Here is a 19,825-nt window from a genome sequence, read left to right on the forward strand (position 1 = left end):
TTCTAGTGAGAAACGCCATTCAACCAAATTCAGCCTCCGACGAGCGTGCAGATTGGCGCGGAGGACGCAGCTCAGGACCTTCGCCAGGCGGTACCCTGGGATTACATCGGTGAACCCGAGGCCTGCAGGCGAGTCCAGGAGGAGGGGGAAGCAGCGCGGCGGGTCCCGCGAACCGGGCTGGAGCGCAGGCTAGCGGGAGTGGCCTCTGGGGACTGCGGCGACCACTCAGGGGCCGCCCCCACCCCCCGCGTTCCCTCCATCACCTCTTCCGTCCCCGCACACCGTTGCGAATACGACCCCCCATCTTAGGAAAGGCGAGTGTGGGGCTCCGGGCTGGGTAGGAGGCCTCGGGGTGGGGGGGGCCGGCGTCTGAGCACGGTGCGGCTCAGGCCACGATGTGGGGGCGCCGCCCTGGTCCCGGCCCCCGGGAGGGCCCCGCGGGACTGGCGGACAGCGAACCAGGACTTCGCAGAACACCCCAGCATACCCGCGCCCCTCCGCGGGGCTCTTCCGCAAGTGCTCCCGGACGCCCGCCCCGCTGCCGCTCCAATACGGATGGGCCCAGCGCGCATGCGCGGCCGGCGCACAAGCCCCAGAATGCCGCGCGGCCTCGCGGGGCACGCCGGGACTCGTAGTCCGCGGTGGCGCGGGTCCGCCCTCCACCTGGCGGGCGGCGGGAGCCTGAGGGGCCCAATGGGAACGGCGGCGCCGCCGCCCCGCCCCGCGCCGCCGGACGCTGTGCCGGGACATGGTTGCCGCCGGTGCCGGGTCCTTGAGCTGAGCGTCCGCCGCCGGGAGCCAACCGCCGCCTTCAACCGTCCGCGCGGGCGGGCCGAGGCGCCGGCGGGCCGGCGAGGAGCCGCGGCCACCGCGGAGGAGGAGGAGGCAGCAGCAGGAGGCCGGAACGGCCGCCGGGCCCGGGCACATGGCGTCCATCTTACTGAGGAGCTGCCGCGGCCGGGGGCCCGCTCGCCTCCCGCCGCCCCGTGCCGCAGCCGGGAGAGGTGAGCAGCCGGTGCCCCGCAGACAGTGCGGAGCTGGGGGCCGGGCCGCCGGGGGCCGGGGAGGGGGGCGGGAAGGGGGTTGGGACAGCGGCTGGGGGGGTCGGAACCCGGGGGCCGGGAGCTGGTGCCAGGCGGGGGGGGTATCGGGTGGCGGCTTGGGACACGGGCTGGGGGCCGGGTGGGGGGCCAGATAAGGGGGCTGGAGCAGGGGCTGGGGGCCGGGGCCGGATGAGGGGGCCGGGTGGGGGCCGGTACAGGGGCTGGGGGCCGGGACCCGGGCAGGGCTGAGGCCTGGAGCCGGGCCCGGGGGGCGTTAGGAGAACAGGGGCAGGGAGCCGAGCGGTAGAGGGCCTCGGGCCCAGCTGCTCCGCGGCACCCCAGCGTGGGGGGCGGGGGGCGCAGCGGTGGGTGGTGGGTCAGGGCGCTCGGACGCGGCCCGGGGCTGGGGTCACGACAGGCAGGGCCCGTGGGCCGCCTCGCCCCTCCGCCCCGCCCGGGCGGGCCCGTTGTCAGGATTGTCGGAGTGTGGGTGCCGCGCGGGGCGGCGGCCTGTGACTCACTCGCACTGTGACCTTAGCCGCCCGGCTGCTGGCCGTGGCGTCCCGAGCGGGGTTTGGAAAGTTTTTTGAAGGCAGCGCGCTGACGGCCAGCCCTGGGACTGCCTGGGCACGCCAGTCATGGTTAAGCTTGGTGGAACGTGGTGGACAGTCGTGCCCTTGGGCCACATTTAGGACTCTTGAGGAGAGATAGCCCTCGGGTTCCGGCCTGGCAGACACAAACGAGCTGATCTGCGGGCTTGCATGACATCGGTGGGGCCAATATCCTTACAGTAGTGTTGTGTGTCTGTGCATGGCGCCAGGCGGGTCCCCTGGTATCCCCAGCCTCCGTGACCCTAGCTGTCCACATAGAGATCACACCTAACTCTGAGCGCTGGGGGTCCACATGTCTGTAGCCCAGACTCCCTTTCTGACTTTTTATATTAACCTTTTTGAGTCTGTTCCTTATTTGTTAAGTTGAGGACTTCCCTTAGGAATAGTAGAGACTTGGGACACCTGCATGGGTCAGTGGTTTAGCTCCTCCCTTCAGCTCGGGTCATGATCCTGGAGTCCCGGAATGCAGTTCCACATCGGCTCCCTGCATGGAACCTGCTTCTTCTGCCTGTGTCTTTGCGTCTCTCGTGAATAAATAAAATCTTAAAAAAAAAAAAAAAAAAAGGAGTAATAGAGACTCAAGTGAAATATATTTCAAAGTACATCATGATTCACAAAAGCACTCCCAAGAAACCTGATTCTTGTAATTTTTATTTTTTTATTTTATTTTAAAGATTTTATTTATTTATTCATGAGAGACGCACACACAGAGAGAGGCAGAGACACAGGCAGAGGGAGAAGCAGGCTCCATGCAGGGAACCCGATGTGGGACTCGATCTGGGATCTCCAGGATCACACCCTGGGCTGAAGGCGGCGCTAAACCGCTGAGCCACTGGGGCTGCCTGATTCTTGTAATTTTTAACAGTAGTGGATGGTTGGCAGCTTAGAACTTTGGAGCCTTGGGAAGGGCATTGAGCAGCAAGAATTGACCATATGAATGGTCTAGGTCCAGTCCAGCCTTTAGTCTTTCCTTCTGCTTAGAGTTCTCCTTGTATTTCTTCCCTGTTAAGGATGGTAATAGAAATACTTGGGCCACTTCAGATTTCTGGAGCATGTTTACAGTTTAAAAGTGAGCTGACGGTGGTTTGGCGCCTGCCTTCGGCCTGGGGCGTGGTCCTGGAGTCCCGGGATCGAGTCCCTCATCGGGCTCCCTGCATGGAGCCTGCCTCTCCCTCTGCCTGTGTCTGCCTCTCTCTCTCTTTTGTGTCTTTCATGAATAAATGAATAAAATCTTTAAAAAAAAAAAGTGAGCTGAATTTGTTTTTGTAGTTGTATCATTGTGGGAACACAAATGTTTCTTGTAGTTAGCACTCTTCTTTATTGTACAGAAAGGGGCTCGGAGTGGGTCAGAGTTTGCTGTAGGACCAGCAGGGAGTCGAGCCTGGGAGCCCCACGACTGGACTGTGAGGCACAATTTTGAACCAATTCTGAAATGGCACTCCCAGCTGAGCACAGTGGCCTTTTTCTGCAGCACATTTCCCCAGTATTAACCTTCTCTGTCCCTGGTTCATTGTCACAATTAGTAAACCAACATTGGTACATTGTTGTTAACAGAGGGCCATACTGTATTCAGATTTCTTTTATTCTGTCTCAGGCTTTACTCTGATTTTTTTACTTTGTTATTTACATACTTTATTTTGCTTGTGCTTGCTTATTTGTTAGTACCTTTCCTTTGTTGTGCATGCATTTTATTCTGATGTCTTGGTATGTCCCAGGACTTTATTCAGGATACCAGGCTGTGACACGTTTCTCAGGCTTTCCTTGACAGTTTGGAGGATTGTTCAGTTCTGTTGTAGAATCCCAACCTTCAGGAAGGGGAGGGGAGTCTGGGATCGAATGAGATGGCCAGCGGCCTAGGGTATAATCAGTGAGGCCTAGGACATGAAGATAGGAAGGCTTGGGGAGCTTTGGAGTTGGTGGCGTGTGAAGATGTAAACCCCACATGGACAGAGGCTCCTGAGCTTAGGGATCTTCTAGATCTTGCGTAGGAACCTCATCATCTGGCTGTTCCTCGTGCCCTTTATAATAAACTATAATAGTAAGTAAAGCAAATTCCTGAGTTCTTGTGGTTTTGTTTTTTTTTAAGATTTTATTTATCTATTCATGAGAGACAGAGAGAAAGAGAGAGAGAGAGAGAGGCCGAGACACAGAGGGAGAAGCAGGCTCCATGCAGTGAGCCTCAATCCTGGGACTCCAGGATCACACCCTGGGCCGAAGGCAGGCGCTAAACCGCTGAGCCACCTGGGCTGCCCCCCCCCTTTTAAGATTTTATTTGTTTTAGAGAATTAATAGAACTGTGGTAGAACTACCAAATTTGTAGTTGGCAGAGTGTGGGTGACCTGGGGACCCTACTTGCAACTGGTGTCTGAAGTGGAGCAGTCTGTGGGACCGAGCCCTGAACCTGTGGGTGTGTGCTAACTCTGGGTAGAGTCAGAACAGAATGGGAGGCTGCCTGGCTGCTGTCACAGAGTTGGAGAATTGGTTGTTGGAAAAGAAAACAAAACAAAAGGACTTCGAGAAGGAGAGAGTGACCCATCTGTGGTCCAAATCCTGTAGTTCTGCTCCTTCCACCATCCCACAGGAGCAGGGCTCCTGGAAGGGCTAGGGAAGCCTTCAAAATGGGGAGATTGTGGGAAGGGACCAGGTAGGACAGGGAATGTGCAATGATGGGAGGGCAGGCCAGGGAGCTATGGGAGCTGTGATAGCTTGTCTACTTGCTTCATGGAATGCACAGGGCCAGGAGCCATTGCTGGGCTATGTTCTTGAGGTGCAGGGCTGGCCCAGGGCAGGAATGAAGGGGACAGGCCCAGGCGTGGGGCACATCTATTTGGTACTCAGCTGGGGTGAGGCTTGATGTGACTAAAAACGTAGTGTTTGAAGTATAAGAGATTATTATATGATTCATGGAAACTGCTTGTGAGCCCAGACCCCAGCTTAAAGCCAAGCTGCCACCTGTGCTACAAAGCTCTAAATTTGATGGGAATAGCCTTTTTTTTTTTTTTAAGATTTTATTTATTTATTCATGAGAGACACAGAGAGGCAGAGACACAGACAGAGGGAGAAGCATTGTCCCTACAGGGAGCCCAATGTGGGACTCGACCCTGGGCCTGGGATCATGCCCCAAGCCAAAGGCAGATGCTCAATTGCTGAGCCACTGAGATGTCCCTGGGAATAGCCTTCTACACAGGAATATGAGAGGTACCCATGATGACACTGGGCACTGAGTTACATAAAGTGACAAGTGGAAGTCCTTGTCCCCAGAGGGTCCACTGGGAGTTCCAAGGGTGTCCAGGAGTTGGCACCTGTCCCCTGCCATACCCATCTTCTCTCCTCCTTTCTCACGCTGGTGCCCAGAGTGGGCCCATAGCACCCCACACCTGCTCTGTGCACTCCTGCTCCTGGAAGGTCTTAGGATGCCAGCCTGCCTTTTCAGCCTTGCTGCCTGGCACCCTGTCGACATGATGCCTCTGGCCCTGTTGCCATCCCCCCTGCGTCCCCCCCCCCCCCCCCCGTATCTGTCTTGTTCCCTCCACAGGTGGTTTCCACAGCACAGGGTTTGATCACAGGTAAGCCCGAGCATTGATCATGTGAATGAAGTCTGAATTTATGCTTGTAGAAACCACATTGAGTTAGAAAAAGTGTCAAAAATACATAAAAATCCTGAGTGTGCTGCATACTTATTAGTAAGGTTTATCTAAGAAATGGCTTGTTCTTAGCATTTGTTTTATCAATAGTTCTCATAGCCCTCACCCCCTCATGTGAATAGAGAAGGTGTTGGGTTGTTTGGATGGGGCCCTTGCTCTATGGGGCTGTCTGTGCACTGGGGATCCCATGCAATATGGCACCAGCTGAAGTGATTAGGGAGTGGTCATACCTGGGGAGACCCCCAGTCCTGGGCTCTGTGGATCCTTTAGCTGGTGGAACCTGGTGTCCCTGGTTGGGGTGTGTGAAGCCAGGGGCTACCTCAGATTCCCCTTCTTCCCTAGGGCTACCCCAAGACCCTGTGTTCCTAACTGGATAGACCCTTCACTTATTGACACTCTGAAACCTTGCAACACTCAGAACACACTTATAGAAGCTTACTCTGCAAAAGAGATGCGTGCCCCTTCAGATTCTCAAAGGTGATAGTGATTAAAGTGCCTGGTTTGAGACTCACGTTCTCATTTTCTCCTTGTTTTCTCGTAGGTGGTCTGGGAGATGGTGCTTGTCTTGGCTGTGCCAGCACCGTGGGGTTGATAAGCCACTTGTAAGTAAACAACGTCACTTGACATCCATTTGAAAGTGGGAGCTTGGAAATGCTTGAGTGGTGTGTGACTCCTGATTTTGGGGAGACAGCATATTCTACTTTCCTATTTTTGGTTTTTATTTCTTTTTAGCCTTTATCTTTACACTTTGAAATATATGACCTCATACATTAGTGGATCTTTGGGAAATAAACATTTATAATCCCAGTACCTGTTGTATATATTATTAAATTTCGATGTATTTTATTCTAGGTTTTTTTTTTTCATGTGTCTCTTTTTAAAAACAGTGCTGTATACTTACAGCGTACTGTGTGCTTTTCCATGCTCACACAGCTGCTGTTGTCAACGACTTCTCCCATACTTGTGCAAAAAGATGTAGGATGTGCCAGGCAGTGTTGTGGGTGTGGGGTTCTGTCATTAGTCACATTAGACCCTCCCTTGGAACCCCATTTGGTCCTTTGCAGAGCATTATATTGAGCAAGTGCTGGCCACAGGACTCATCCTCACCTGGTTCTACGGACATGCCCAGAATGTGGTGGACTTAGCCCTTCCCTTTGGTGGTACTGTTGTGAGGCTGGAAGGCTTCCTGTAGGGAGTAGCATGCATACTTCCCTATCCACTGTCCCACATGGACTCAAACTTCCCTCAGGGTTCCTGTTCTCTCCCACCCTCCATTCCCTCTGCCCAACATCCCCGAACAGTTTCCTTCTGCTCCCCTGCCCTGCACAGTTGGATGCCCAGACCTCTCTCCTGACTTCCACTTGCTCCAGGTACCCAGAGTGGAGCCCATCTTTCTCTTCTGACATCCTTGATTCTTTCTGTTGGAGAGTGCTGGACCTCCTTCGCAAGTCATAGAGCCATCAAGTCTTTTGAGTTTTCTTACTCATTTGAGATTGTTAATTTGTTATTTCATCTTGACTATAACACTTTTCTGCAGAATGCTTCCTAGAACAGATTTAATTCCCTAAAATAAAAACTGTGTAAGTCATACACAAAAACTTGGTTGATGTTAAAGCAAAATTGTGCTTAAACACAGCAGGCTTGCATGGCTTTTCTTGCATGTGTGAGTGTCTTTGTGGAGTGGGGTTGGCATACATGCAGCGTATGGTGGGAACATAACAGTCTGTTTAAAAGCCCCTCCCAACAGCAGACCCTACTGGCCCCTGCCTGTTGTAAGAGTACTCCCACCTGGCTCTTGAGATTGATTTTAAAGATTTTATTTATTTATTTTAGAGCGTGGGGGGGGGGGGGGGCGGCGGCAGTAAGGGGAAACAGAGAATCCCAAGCCGACTTCCAGTTGAGTGGGGAGCCGAGCACCAGGCTCCACCATGCAACCCTGAGATCACCACCTGAGCTGAAATCAAGAGTCAGTTGCTCAGGGGCCCCTGGGTTTGATATTAATTAGATTTCTCTTCTGACCAGTGTAAGACATTTTTGTCATGAAATCATTCTTTTTATGGTGTGAGACCATTAATGAATGGGTATAGAACATCTTTACTCCTGCCAAAGTATGTGTTTCTAGATTTAATTTTTTTTTTAAAGAAATTCCTTTAAAAAAAAAAAGATTTTATTTATTTGAGAGAGAGCCAAGCAGGGGGAGAGGCAGAGGGAGAGGGAGAAGCCGACTGCCTGCTGAGCATGGAGCCTGAAGAAGGATTGAATCCCAGGACCCTGAGATCACGACCTGAGCTGAAGGCAGACCTTTCACCGACTGAAGCGCCACCCAGGCACCCCCTAGATTTAATTCTAAAGGTTTTTTTTGTTGTTTTTTTTTTTAGATTTTATTTTATTTACTCATGAGAGATACAGAGCGAGAGAGAGAGAGGCAGAGACACAGGCAGAGGGAGAAGCAGGCTCCATGCAGGGAGCCTGACGTGGGACTTGATCCAGGGTCTTCAGGATCACGCCGTGGATCGCTAAACCACTAAACCACCGGGGCTGCCCTAATTCTAAAGTAAACTGTAATCTGCAGGTACCATTTGAAGGGCATGGGGCCCAGTGTGAGGCTGGAAATAGTGGCTGGTGATCCTGGGGTGCAACCCATGCTTGCCATAAAGGATGTAACTCTGTAAGGCCAACTTTAGGGTTTTTTCAAGGCAAGCTAGAAGTCTGGGTTTTGGGGTAAAGTCTCTGGTTTTTGAGTACTGGCCTCTAAGGCAGGTTAGGGGACTGCTGTGTGGACCAGCCATGACTGGTTCATCTTCATGTACCACCTGGAGGTGGGGAGTGCTGCCAGTGACCCCAGCAGCCTGCAGAACCTTCCAGGCCTTTTTCTCTTGTATGAAGTGCTTGTGTCTGGGTGGTCTATGCTTCACATTTACCCTGGTGAGTCCCGTTGGCTTTTATCTGCAGGGAACCAGACCTGGAGCCTCCTTTCTGGACAGTCCTTCTGCGTTTACTTTTCAGTTTTTTTTTTTTTTTTAATATTTCATTTATTCATGAGAGACACAGAGAGGCAGAGACACAGGAAGGAGAAGCAGGCACCCCACAGGGAGCCCGATGTGGGACTAAATTCCAGACCTTGGGATCATGCCCTGAGCCAAAGGCAGATGCTCAACCACTGAGCCACCGAAGTGTCCCAACTTTTCGGTTCTGAAGTGGTTTTTTTGGGACTGTAGCTGGAGTGTTCTCAGAATCATAAAATTGGGATGCCTGGATGGTTCCATCAGTGAAGCGTCTGCCTTTGGCTCAGGTCATGATCCCGGGATCCTGGGATCGAGTCCAGTGTTGGGCTCTCTGCTCAGCAGGGAGTCTGCTTCTCTTTCTCCCTCTGTCCCTCCCCCTGCTCGTGCTCTCTGTCTCTCACTCTCTCAAATAAAATTGAGAATATTAAAGCAGAAGTGTGCAGTTTCCTGGGGGTAAACTGTTTTATTTAGTTAAGACCTTTTCTCTGTTTCAGGAAAAGGTCTCATTTTCTTTATCTGGGCCACATGTACTACCTCTAAGACAGTGCCTAGATATGTTGGGTTTGGTGTGGATGGGCCTCCTTTTTCATTATTTTTTCTAAGTGATTATTGCTGGCACATAAGTCACCAGTTTTCTTGTGTCCAGCCACTTCTCACAGTCATTTATCATATTCTAACTCACACTGTACCACATCTCTTTGGTGGTGGGGCCTGCTGGGGCACGGCACCCTCGCACTCCTGCTGCTTCTCTACTCTCTCAGCCTCCTGGCGTCAGAACAGCACAGCCCCTCCCATGTTGTCACCCCAGCAAACAGTGTGTCTAGTGTGGTCTGTGTCATGTTAGCTTTTGTGTTTAGTACTGTTTCTACCCTATCATCTTATCCTTATTGTCCTAAAGTGTATTTATTAGGAATGGATGTTGAGTTTTTCAGGCACCTTTAAGAGTCCAGCGTACCTGCATTTAAGATTCATATTAAAAACTGCTTTATTAATACAAATTTTTTATAAGTTAACAATTTTTAGAAAGTTAAGCACTTTCTTTGGAAAGTGGGCAATGCGGAGCGTCCACTGGCTCAGTCAGTGGAGCAGGTGACTCTTGCTCTCAGGGTCGTGAGTTCAAGCCCCATGTTGTGTGTAGAGCTTACTTAAACAAAATAAGATTTTAAGGGGAAAAAAGAATATTAAGCAATGGGAACTATGAAGGTGTTTAGCTGAACTCATACATTTCAAAATAGAGATTATAGGCGAGAGTTGGAGTCTTGCATCAGTCTCAGTATCCAGAACATGTTGCTTTTCATTTTGGTGGCACAGTGTAAGAAATATTAAGCGCCATAGATAAGTACAGGTGACCCTTGAACAATACAGTAAGGGATCGGATGCTGATTCCTGTGCAGTCGAAAATGCACATATAAGGGCAGCCCGGGTGGCTCAGTGGTGTAGCACCACCTTCAGCCCAGGGCATGATCCTGGAGACCCAGGATCGAGTCCCCCGTCAGGCTCCCTGCGTGGAGCCTGCTTCTCCCTCTGCCTGTGTCTCTGCCTCTCTCTCTCTCTCTCTCTCTATCTCTCTATCTATCTCTCTTTCTGTCTCTCATGAATAAATAAATAAAATCTTCGAAAAAAATACACATATGACTTGACTGACTTCCCAAAAGCTTAACTGATAGCCAGCTGTTCATTCTGAATGTAAACAGTCAATTAACTTATGTCTTGTATACATATCATATGTTGTGTTCTTAAAGTAAGCAAGACAAAAGAAAATCATAAGGAAAATACACGTACAGGACTGTCCTGTATTTATCAGAAAACCTCTGCACAAAAGTGGGTCCAGGCACAGAAGTCCATGTTGTTCCGAGGCTGGTGTGGTCACAGTAGCACCCTTTGTATTGGTTCTTCTGTGAGATTAATCTTCAGCTAAAATGGTCCAAACCCCAAGGGTGAGCAGGTGGGGAGTTTCTGATCATGGGTGTTAATCTAGCTGCTCTTGACCTCCTTTCATAAATAAAGGCAGAGAGGGAGCACCTAAAATTGGGAATATGCCAACTATAATTCGTTAGTCCTGGAGCTCATTCCGTGGGAAAACTGGGGCTGCCTTGAGGCTCTTTCCAGAGTCTCATGCAGTGTGAATGCTCATGAGATGGGTTGCAGAAACACTAAAATGATGGGGACAGCTGCTTCCCCGGCCCCCCAGAATGCTCCTGGCATAGGGTACGCTGAATGTCACAGGGCCTCGAGGGCTCTGATAGGTGTTGAGATGTTGTGGGCAGTGGTCCCCAGTTCCCCAGCAGAGGGGCTCCTTGTCCTGCAAGCAGGCACTGTTGCACCTCTTGTCCTCAGGCAGAGATGTCCTGCACTTTGGGAATCATTCCTTTTAGTCCTGGTACCTCTTACTCAATTGTCCATCTTTGCTTCCCTTTCTAGTGTCACTTTGCCCTTGCTGGCATCATGTCCCTGAAGAACTGAAGGTAGCACGTTAAGATTTGGGATCTTCCCATGCCCAGCCTCAGGACATTGTCTGGGGCAACTGCCCCCTTAAGAACAGGACATGTTAGGAGTCAAATGGTCCACAGGTGTTGTGCCTGTGGCATGTCTACAGCCATTGACAGGAGTTACAAAGGTGCCATGGGGAGAACAGGCATGGGTCCCTTTGCCTGCCACTCTGTGCATCTGATGCCACGAGTCACAGGAAATGCTCTAACCCTATGAACACGTTTCTTTGCCAGGTACTACGTGGTTTTCTGGTTTTTTGTTTGTTTGTTTGTTTGTTTTTTGTTTTTTTTTAAGATTTTATTTTAAAATAATCTTTACACCCAACATGGGGCTTGAACTTACAACCCCGAGATCAGGAGTTGCAGGTTCCACCAACAGAGCTCGCCAGTGCCCCTAGTTTTTCTCTTCTTGAAGGTGGCAGCAGGTTGTCTGTGTTGTGGATGTAGGAGTCAGCACCTGAAGGTAAAGTGGGAGGCTTTGACAGGAGCGCCTAAGCTGGCCTTGTAGGGGTAAGGTGGGTGTGTGCTTCTCGGGGGCTTTTGGTGAGGTGGGGCAGAGCAGTGCCCCAGCTGTCCCTGGGAAGGCAGCAGTGCCCATGTCAGTGGTGTTCTGACGAAGATTTTAAAAACAATAGATTATGTAATTTTATGCTTTTTGAAAATAGCTAAATCTTTCTGGCTAGATTGTCAGTAATAATAGTCTCCAGTATGCATGGAGATAGCCAGATCTTGGAGCATCTCTGGCCCCAGCTGGATAAACCAGGTGTTTTTCTACTCGCTCTGGTTTCATGAGTCTCTGTCTTTGCCTGTTGGTTGTCTCCTGCAACTGCTGACATCATGCCTTCTTGTGGAAGCCACTTGCTTCCTTGATAATTGAGGGTTGGAAAATTGGTTAATTAAGTTTGAGGGAGAGAGGAGGTAATGCTTATTCCCATGTGTGAGCACGGTTTGCCCATGTTGGGAGGCAAGGCCAGGGCGCCAAGGGCACAGGCTGTGGCCACAGTCTCACAGACCCAAGGGTCTGAGCAGCGCTGCTGTGTCCTGGGCAGCCTGTCCCTTGGTGACTGTAACTTAGCAGGTTGGGTTCAAGTCCATCACTTACCAGCTCAGGTGTTGATCGAGGGGGTGGGGAGGAGTGGAGGGTGTCTAGGGCTCACAGCACAGGACTGACTGCCCTTCAAAAGCAGGAACAGGGACTCCCAACAGGCAGGAGGCCAGTGTGGTATTGATCAATGGATGGCTGGTGGTGCCCTGTACCCGCTGCACCCACTTGATAACAGGTTGCAGACTGAGGTGGGTCTGTCCCTGTTTGTGCTTTGGTATTCCCCATCCATGATAGGTGCTGCTAAACTAGACATTCTCCAGCTTCCTTTCAGCGCTGACTGGCAGCGTCTCAACTGCTTTGATGGGGGAGTAATCATAGCTGCCACCTCCCTGGTAGTTGTTGCTGTGTGCAGACACTGTTCTGGGTACTCCATATTTATTTTATTTTATTATTTTTTTAAAGAGATTTTTTTTTTTAAGATTTTATTTATTTATTCATGAGAGATAGAGAGAGGCAGAGACACAGGCAGAGGGAGAAGCAGGCTCCACGCAGGGAACCCAACGTGGGACTCAATCCCGGGTCTCCAGGATCATGCCCTGGGCTGAAGGCGGCGCTAAACCACTGAGCCACCCAGGCTGCCCTCCACATTTATATTATCACATACATTTAATAGAGGATGCTCCTGAAAGCACAGAGAGGTTAATTAAGTTGCCCAAGGTCTCACAGCAGTAAGTATTGGATTGGAATTTGAACAGGGACAGGCAGCTGTAGAGCTCATATCCTCACTGCTGGTGTTGGGCCAGGTGCAGTGAGATGATCCAGCAGATGAGAAGGAGCTGGGGTGTGTATGTTGGTTATAAGTGCACACCTATGAGGTTAAGTTGGAGCCTGTGGCCTCCCAAAAGTGGGTTTGTGCACTCAGGAAGGAAAGACATTTCCAGTGTGACGGGTGAGATACATAGAAGATTGTGGGGCTCCAAGAATCGTGCAGGTAGGTTGCTCCTGCCCTGGACTGTAATCAAGGCTCTGGGCTGAGCAGAGGGAACAGCATGGGGAAGAGAAGGAGGAGTGGGCTCTAGACGTGATTCATTGGGTTTTTGCACAAACGTATTTGCTGGATGGTGCACAAGGGCTCTAGACGTGATTATTGGGTTTTTGCACAAACGTCTTTGCTGGATGGTGCACAAGTTTGGGTCACTGTTGATTTGAGCATCCTCACTGTCTTCCAGGACTCACTGAAGAGCTACAGGTCTTAATAGAAAGTCACCTGGTAGAGGAAAGGACTCCTGCCCCACCCCCACATTCCCTAAGTCTGGGAACCCACCTGGGAGATCGACCCTGAGGATTGGTCTGTCAGGTCCAGGGCTCAGGCTTCTACTATTTGTGTCCATCCTGTCCCTTTGAGCCCTCAGTCCCTGCCCAGGCTCTTCGGTGTCCTAGTGTCTCATGAGCCCAGGGGGTGCTGGCTGCCCTCGTCTCCCTCACAGGCCCCCCTGCACAGAGCTGCTTGTCTTCCTGATCTGTTTTCCGGTTGTCAGGGAGCAGTGGAGAGCCTGTTTCATGTGCAGGAAGATAGAGTGTGTTTGTGATGGGGCTCTGCTCTGTGTTGCTCTCGTTCGTTGTGGTGCTGGGAGGTCATGGACAGGGGCTGGCCCCTCATTGCTCTTTCCCTTTCTCCCTATTGAAGGAATGTTCCATTTCACTGCTGCACTCCCGTCCACCCCATCCACCTTGCCTTTAGAGCCAATCCTCGTGGCTGTTGGACTGTGAGGCCTGAGCGCGTGTGCGTGGCAGCCGGAGTGCCCTGGACCCCCACCTCGGCCAACTTGCTCATCCCAGGGCTTCAGTTCCTTCCTTTGCGCTGCTGGCACTCATCACCCCCACTGAGGGATGACTCCGTGGTGGAGAAGTCGCTCAAGTCCTTAAAGGACAAGAACAAGAAGCTGGAGGAGGGAGGCCCTGTGTACAGCCCCCCTGTGGAGGTGGCTGTGAAGAAGTCCTTGGGGCAGCGGGTCTTGGACGAGCTGAAGCACTATTATCACGGCTTCCGCCTGCTCTGGATTGACACCAAGATCGCCGCGCGCATGCTCTGGCGCATCCTCCACGGCCACACCCTGACCCGCAGGGAGCGCAGGCAGGTAAGGGATGCGTGGGGCCAGGTGGCTCAACTTCTGGGTGCTTTAAGACACTTTAAGGGCTTTTTTTCCTGCCACTTTTGCTTTAAAAAAAAACCCAGAGAAACGAAACCACAAACTTCCCTATAATACACCACTGATTGCAGCCCTGCTTCCTGCTTGTCCTTTGGCGGCTCCTCCACCAGAGGTGTTCATGCCTCCTGCTCTGACCTTGTTCCCCCGCCCTTGGCTTCTTTCCTGTTGAGAGGTCTGTGTCTTCCTAAGTGGACTTCTTTTTTTTTTTTCTTTTTTTTTTTTTTAAGATTTTATGTATTTACTTGAGAGAGAACACAATCAGGGGCAGAAAGGAGGGAGAAGCAGACTCCCCAATGAGCAGAGAGCCCCACAAGGGGCTGGATCCCAGGACCTTGGAATCATGACCTGAGCCAAAGGCAGATGCTTCACCCATCTCTTAAAAAAGACTGTTCCTATTTTTCCAGGAGCCCAGACCTTCTAGGTCTCTTCCTTTGTGTGAAGTAACTGATGGTTACACTGTAGACTTTTTTCTTTCTTTTTTTTTTTTTAATTTTTATTTATTTATGATAGTCCTACAGAGAGAGAGAGAGAGGCAGAGACACAGGCAGAGGGAGAAGCAGGCTCCATGCACCGGGAGCCCGATGTGGGATTCGATCCCGGGTCTCCAGGATCGCGCCCTGGGCCAAAGGCAGGCGCTAAACCGCTGCACCACCCAGGGATCTCTTTTTTTTTTTTTTTTTAAGAGGGGAGAGAGAATCTTAAGCAGGCTCCCTGCCCAGCACAGAGCCCGACACAGGGCTCAATCTCAGAACCCTGAGATCAAGAGTCAGCCACATAACCGACTGTGCCACCCAGACATCCCTGCATCTGTTTAGGTGATTATATGGTTTTCCTTTTTTTTTTTTAATTACTTAAATGGTTGAGATTGTAAGATTAGATAAAAACAAAACAAAACAAAAAAAACAATACCCAGCTATATGCAGTCTACAAGAAACACCTTAAATGTAAAGACACAAATAGATGGGAAGTGAAACAGTAGGAAAAGGGAAGTGGTGCTAACAGAAGAAAGCTGGTGTGGCCACCTCAGCACCAGACAGAAGTGACTGCAGAGCAAAGATGACCAGGGATGGAGAGGTCATCCTGGTATCCAGCATTTCATGATATTCCCCTGGTGGCCCTTGTTGCTGCCAGCAAGAGCCAGTCGTCGCCTGCTGCTCCCATCCCGCTGGCCTGCAGGCCCAGTGGGCAGCGCCATGGCGGTGTCAAGCCATGTCTGCAGAGCAGGATTCCCCAGTGGGTGGTGTGTGATGGGAGGTGGTCCACTCCTCAGGCCAGCTTCTACCTCTCCTTTCTGAAGACTGTCTTCCCATGGCTTAGTCTTGGGAGGAAGAACTGGCTTTGAGAGCAGCTGGCTGGGCTGTTTGGAACGTAGCACTCTGGCTGACCCCTGCCAGGCGTTAGGTGCGGTGCACCCCTGAGGGTGGCGGGAGCAGTGTGGTCATACTGGGGCTCTGATCCCTTCCACCTTTTCTCAGTTTCTCCGGATATGCGCTGACCTCTTCCGCCTCGTCCCCTTCCTGGTCTTTGTGGTGGTGCCTTTCATGGAGTTTCTGCTTCCTGTCGCTGTGAAGCTCTTCCCCAATATGTTGCCATCCACGTTCGAGACCCAGTCCATCAAGGTAATGGGGAACTGGGGGCAGAGAGCTCGCTCCAGGGCGGATTGGACGTTATTCTGACGTTCTCATCTCCTCCATGATTCAGTCATGCCACACTGTGACGAGTACAGGATGGGCTTTGGAGATATTTCTCTTTAAACATGTTTTAGAATACAGTTTCACTTGCCCACCTCTTCAGGCCACAGGTTGAGGCTGCTGGTTGTTGGTGAGACCCATGGAAGGCAGGGCAGACCTGCTGTAGCCCTGGGGCCCAGCTGGTGGCAGCTGCACTGCCCTCCATGCTCATGGACTTGGTTCACACCACGCAGTCCCTGCTCCAAAAGGCCACACAAATATTTTTTGAAACCATGAAATAGAAGAAGTCTTAGAATGCATAGCGCCTGGGTGGGAGTGAGTGCTGTTCAGGGAAACGTGGGTGGCACTGGCTTGAGGGGTTCCCATCGGAACAGTGGCAGCAGCTGCTCTGACTGGTGCCATCCAGGAGGCCATGGGGGGACCAGGGTAGGGGCCAGAGGAGTGAAACACCCCTTCTCTGACCTCACAGGAGGAGAGGCTGAAGAAGGAGCTGCGGGTCAAGCTGGAGCTGGCCAAGTTTCTCCAGGACACCATTGAAGAGATGGCCCTGAAGAACAAAGCAGCCAAGGGGAATGCCACCAAAGACTTCTCTGTGTTTTTCCAGAAGGTACCATGATGCTTCAGAGCCGTGCTGGCCTCAGCCCACTGGTCCAGTATGCTGGCTAGAGCCTCAGGGCTCCCCTGTGTTATGTGGGGATATGCCTTGCTTCCTTTCTTCCCTCTTCTTGACCTCACAAAGCAAGAGGAACTCCCAGACAAGCGTGGGCTGGTGCTGTGGGGGGTGGGGGGGTCACCAGGAGCACCCCCCCCCCATCCTGCTCTCCTGAGAGCTTAAACCACATTGACATTCAGAATTATTTGCCTGTGTCTCCAGACTTGGTAGCAGCCCCAGGGGAGGTAGAGTTTGGCCAATGAGGAATGAAGACTGCAGTTGTGATGAGCTGGGGGGCCAGGCTGGGAGAGGAGGGCGCAGATCCCTAGAGCTACTGCACAGCTACAGCCACAGTGGGGAACCTCTTGCCAGTTAGCAGCCTTGGCTCTAATGGCATGGGCAGGAAAGGGGCCAGCCAGTGCGTGGTACCTGGAGGCATCCCCCATGGGGAGCCCCCAAGGGGCTGCTCCCCAGTAGGAGCAGAGAACAAAGTGGGTCTGAGGGAGGGGCTCTTCCACCTGATCCTCCTTAGTTTCTTTTATTGAGGCTTGTGACACAAGACGGTGGGTGGCGCTGGGGAACACACCCCTACCACCCAGTGGGTAACCCACGTGATTGTTCCTGCAGATCCGAGAGACAGGTGAGAGACCCAGTAATGAGGAGATCCTGCGTTTTTCCAAGTTGTTTGAAGATGAGCTGACCCTGGATAACCTCACACGGCCTCAGCTGGTGGCCCTCTGCAAGCTGCTGGAGCTCCAGTCCATTGGCACCAACAACTTCCTCCGCTTCCAGCTCACCATGAGGCTGCGGTCTATCAAGGCTGACGACAAGGTGAGCAGCCTGCATTCCAGGCTCTGCCTTTCCAGGTATCTTTGGTTTCTGGTTGCAAAAGCAGCAGCTGTCCTCACTGTAAAGCCCTGGTAGTCCTGGACGATAGAGGAGGATCAAATCCCTTGTTGTCCTGTCCTGCCCAGACTGTAGCTGTTGGCATTTTGTGCCTGTTTGCCCGCTTGGTGCTCTGCACACAGCCTGAATGTAAGTGTACATGTACTGGAACGAGGCTGGAACCGTACAGCCCAACAGCTTGTCACCTGGCATGACATTAGGAGACCTGCCCATGTCACTGAGTATTTGTTAAAAGGATAAATGGCAACAATTGCTTGATGTTTCATTATGTGAACACATCATAATTTATTAAGCATCAGTTTAGCTAATATTTTGCTACTTTAAACAGAGCTGTAATACACATTCTTTAACATGGATTTTTGTTCCAGATCTTTGATAGTTTTTATAAAAAGAGTGACCTAAAAAAAAAAAAAAAAAAAAAAAAAAAAAAAAAAAAAAGAGTGACCTACACTTGGGGCTCTCAAGGAGAAGGGCAGGAGGTCAGAAGCAAGTCTTGCCCGCAAGCAGACTGCTCCAGGGGCTGTGCTGACCTCTGTGCCCTCCCCCCTGCCCTGCCCACATCCCAGTGGCTACAGACCCACTGCTGCGTGTGTCCCCGGTGCACTTTTCTCAGGAGCTCCTAAAACACTCTTCTTTTTCTCCAGTAGTGCCTTTCGCCTTTGCATCTGAGGTGTCTGATGTTCTGATAGCTCTGCAGGCACACCTCAGAGGTGTTTAGCCTCAGTCCCAGACCATTTGTCCTCCTTTTTCTGGAATAGCTCATGAGAGTTCCTGCCTGATTATTCTAGTAACTGTGGTCTGTAGGTCCTTTTTGTTTCGTTTTGTTTTCTTGGGATTGTGTGTTTGTATTATCTCGTTGTTCCCGAAGGCAGACATTGTCTGTGGGAAGTTTCTGAGGTTCCAGGTATTGCTATCTTGCCCCAGGAGGGTCCACCTGACTCCGCTCTGTAATAGAAGGGCCTGGTCCCCTTAGAGTCACTGACCTCGATTCAGGGCTGGGCCTGCAGCTGTACCGCATCCCTTCCCCACCGTGTCACCTCCATAACAGAGCCCTGGAGGCCCCTTTGCTTTGTGAGGGTTTTCTGCCTAGCTTCTTGGCTCTGGCTGCTTAGTGGGAGAGCCTGATACCACGGTTATTTCCTATCCTGTCTGCTGAGCAACCTCTCGTCTCTGGCTGTCATCTTAGCCAGCGAGATGTCTCTGGCTCTCGGCAGTGGCCTTTGTTTGGACAGGACTCTCAGCTTGCCTTAAGAGTTGGCAAGTGTTCCTGGGTCCCCAGTGACTCCCACCTCCTTGGTCACCTGGTCTCTCCTGGTCCACATAAAGCTGTCTGTCCCTGAGCCTAGTTGCGTTAGCTTTCTGATGCCTCCCAGATGTGGATTTGTGTTTATTTTGCTTTATCTGGCTTTCTAGTAGCTCTCGGTAGGGGTGTTGGTCTGATGAGAATGGCTCCTTATTCGAGCTAAAAGTAGTAGAGTATCACTGCATTTTTTTAAGAATGAAAAGAAATCCTTTCTCCAACATGGTACAAATTGTGTGTAGGAGGGTGCTCAGGACATCCACTGAAATAGAGTGAGGAGCTGACTTGGGCGGTCCTCGATGTGCCTCCTCACTCCTAGAGAGCCTGTAGCATTGCTACCCTCAACCTCCACTGCCCACCTTAGGAGAGGAAGCTTAAAGGCAGGTGGCCTGGGGTTGAGTCCTGGCCACTCACGTGCTCTGTGATCTTGTGCCAGAATCCTATGAAATAAGACAGCAGCCAGACCTCCACAGACCTCCACTGTTGGGAAGGTGGAAGGGCATCCTTTCTCCTGGGTATTAAGTAAAAAACAAACACAAGAAGACTTTGATTAAGTGGGAGAAGACCCTGGCAGCCCAGGACCAACCAGGTGGGTCTTTTTGCCTGGAGGCTAAAGAGGCCACGCTGAAGAGGTACTGCCGAGCACAGACTTGCAGAGCCCTGACAGGAGTGCCCAGCTGGCTCCCTCCATGGAGTGTGTGACTCTTGATTTCAGGGTTGTAAGTTTGAGCCTCATGTGGGGTGTAGAGATTACTTAAAAATAAAATCTTTTTTAAAAAACAAACCAAAAAACCCCTAACAAAAACTTGCTATCTCTGGCCAGAGGACAGGGAAGGGGCTGCTTCATACAGAGGACTTCAGATGGCAGCTGCTCTGCCCCAGGCAGAAACCAGGGGACATAATGTCACCCCTACCACATGTACTGCTGGCTGAGGGCTGATACCTCCACCGTCTTCAGGATGTCACAGCTGGGATAGTGTCAGGGAAGGCCAGCCGACCAGAGCTGCTCCTTCCTTCCCAGCTGGGAAGCTGCCCCTCCTCCTCCGGGGCACAGTGTCAGGTAGACCAGCAAGGGCCAGGACCTCCACTTCCACCTCCACCTGACAGTTCCAGAACCTTCCCCATGCATCCCACTGGGATGGTGTCTAGAACCAGGTGGGGCCAGCCTGCCCCTCCTAGCCCAGGAGGTATGTGGAGCCCTGGTGGGAAACTGGCTCAGTGGAGGCTGA

The 19,825-nt window shown here is 51.6% G+C and overlaps 1 protein-coding gene across 3 annotated transcripts in view; it reads left to right on the top strand.

The window, feature by feature from the left end:
• Positions 1–698: 698 nt before the first annotated feature.
• The window catches only part of LETM1 (leucine zipper and EF-hand containing transmembrane protein 1), a 36,996-nt gene continuing 17,869 nt past the window's right edge, over positions 699–19,825 (top strand). The window contains exons 1-6 of one of the 3 annotated variants that reach the window (XM_025437172.3): positions 699–1,004; positions 5,840–5,900; positions 13,525–13,975; positions 15,523–15,666; positions 16,208–16,345; positions 17,018–17,221. In XM_025437172.3, coding sequence (XP_025292957.1) covers positions 926–1,004; positions 5,840–5,900; positions 13,525–13,975; positions 15,523–15,666; positions 16,208–16,345; positions 17,018–17,221 — 1,077 coding nt within the window. In that variant the 5' untranslated portion in view covers positions 699–925. The remainder of the gene's footprint in view (positions 1,005–5,839; positions 5,901–13,524; positions 13,976–15,522; positions 15,667–16,207; positions 16,346–17,017; positions 17,222–19,825) is intronic. The other 2 variants (XM_025437171.3, XM_025437169.3) reach the window with 2 other exon arrangements.

This window comes from Canis lupus, chromosome 3 (genome assembly GCF_003254725.2).
Source record: "Canis lupus dingo isolate Sandy chromosome 3, ASM325472v2, whole genome shotgun sequence".
NCBI classification, from domain to species: domain Eukaryota; kingdom Metazoa; phylum Chordata; class Mammalia; order Carnivora; family Canidae; genus Canis; species Canis lupus.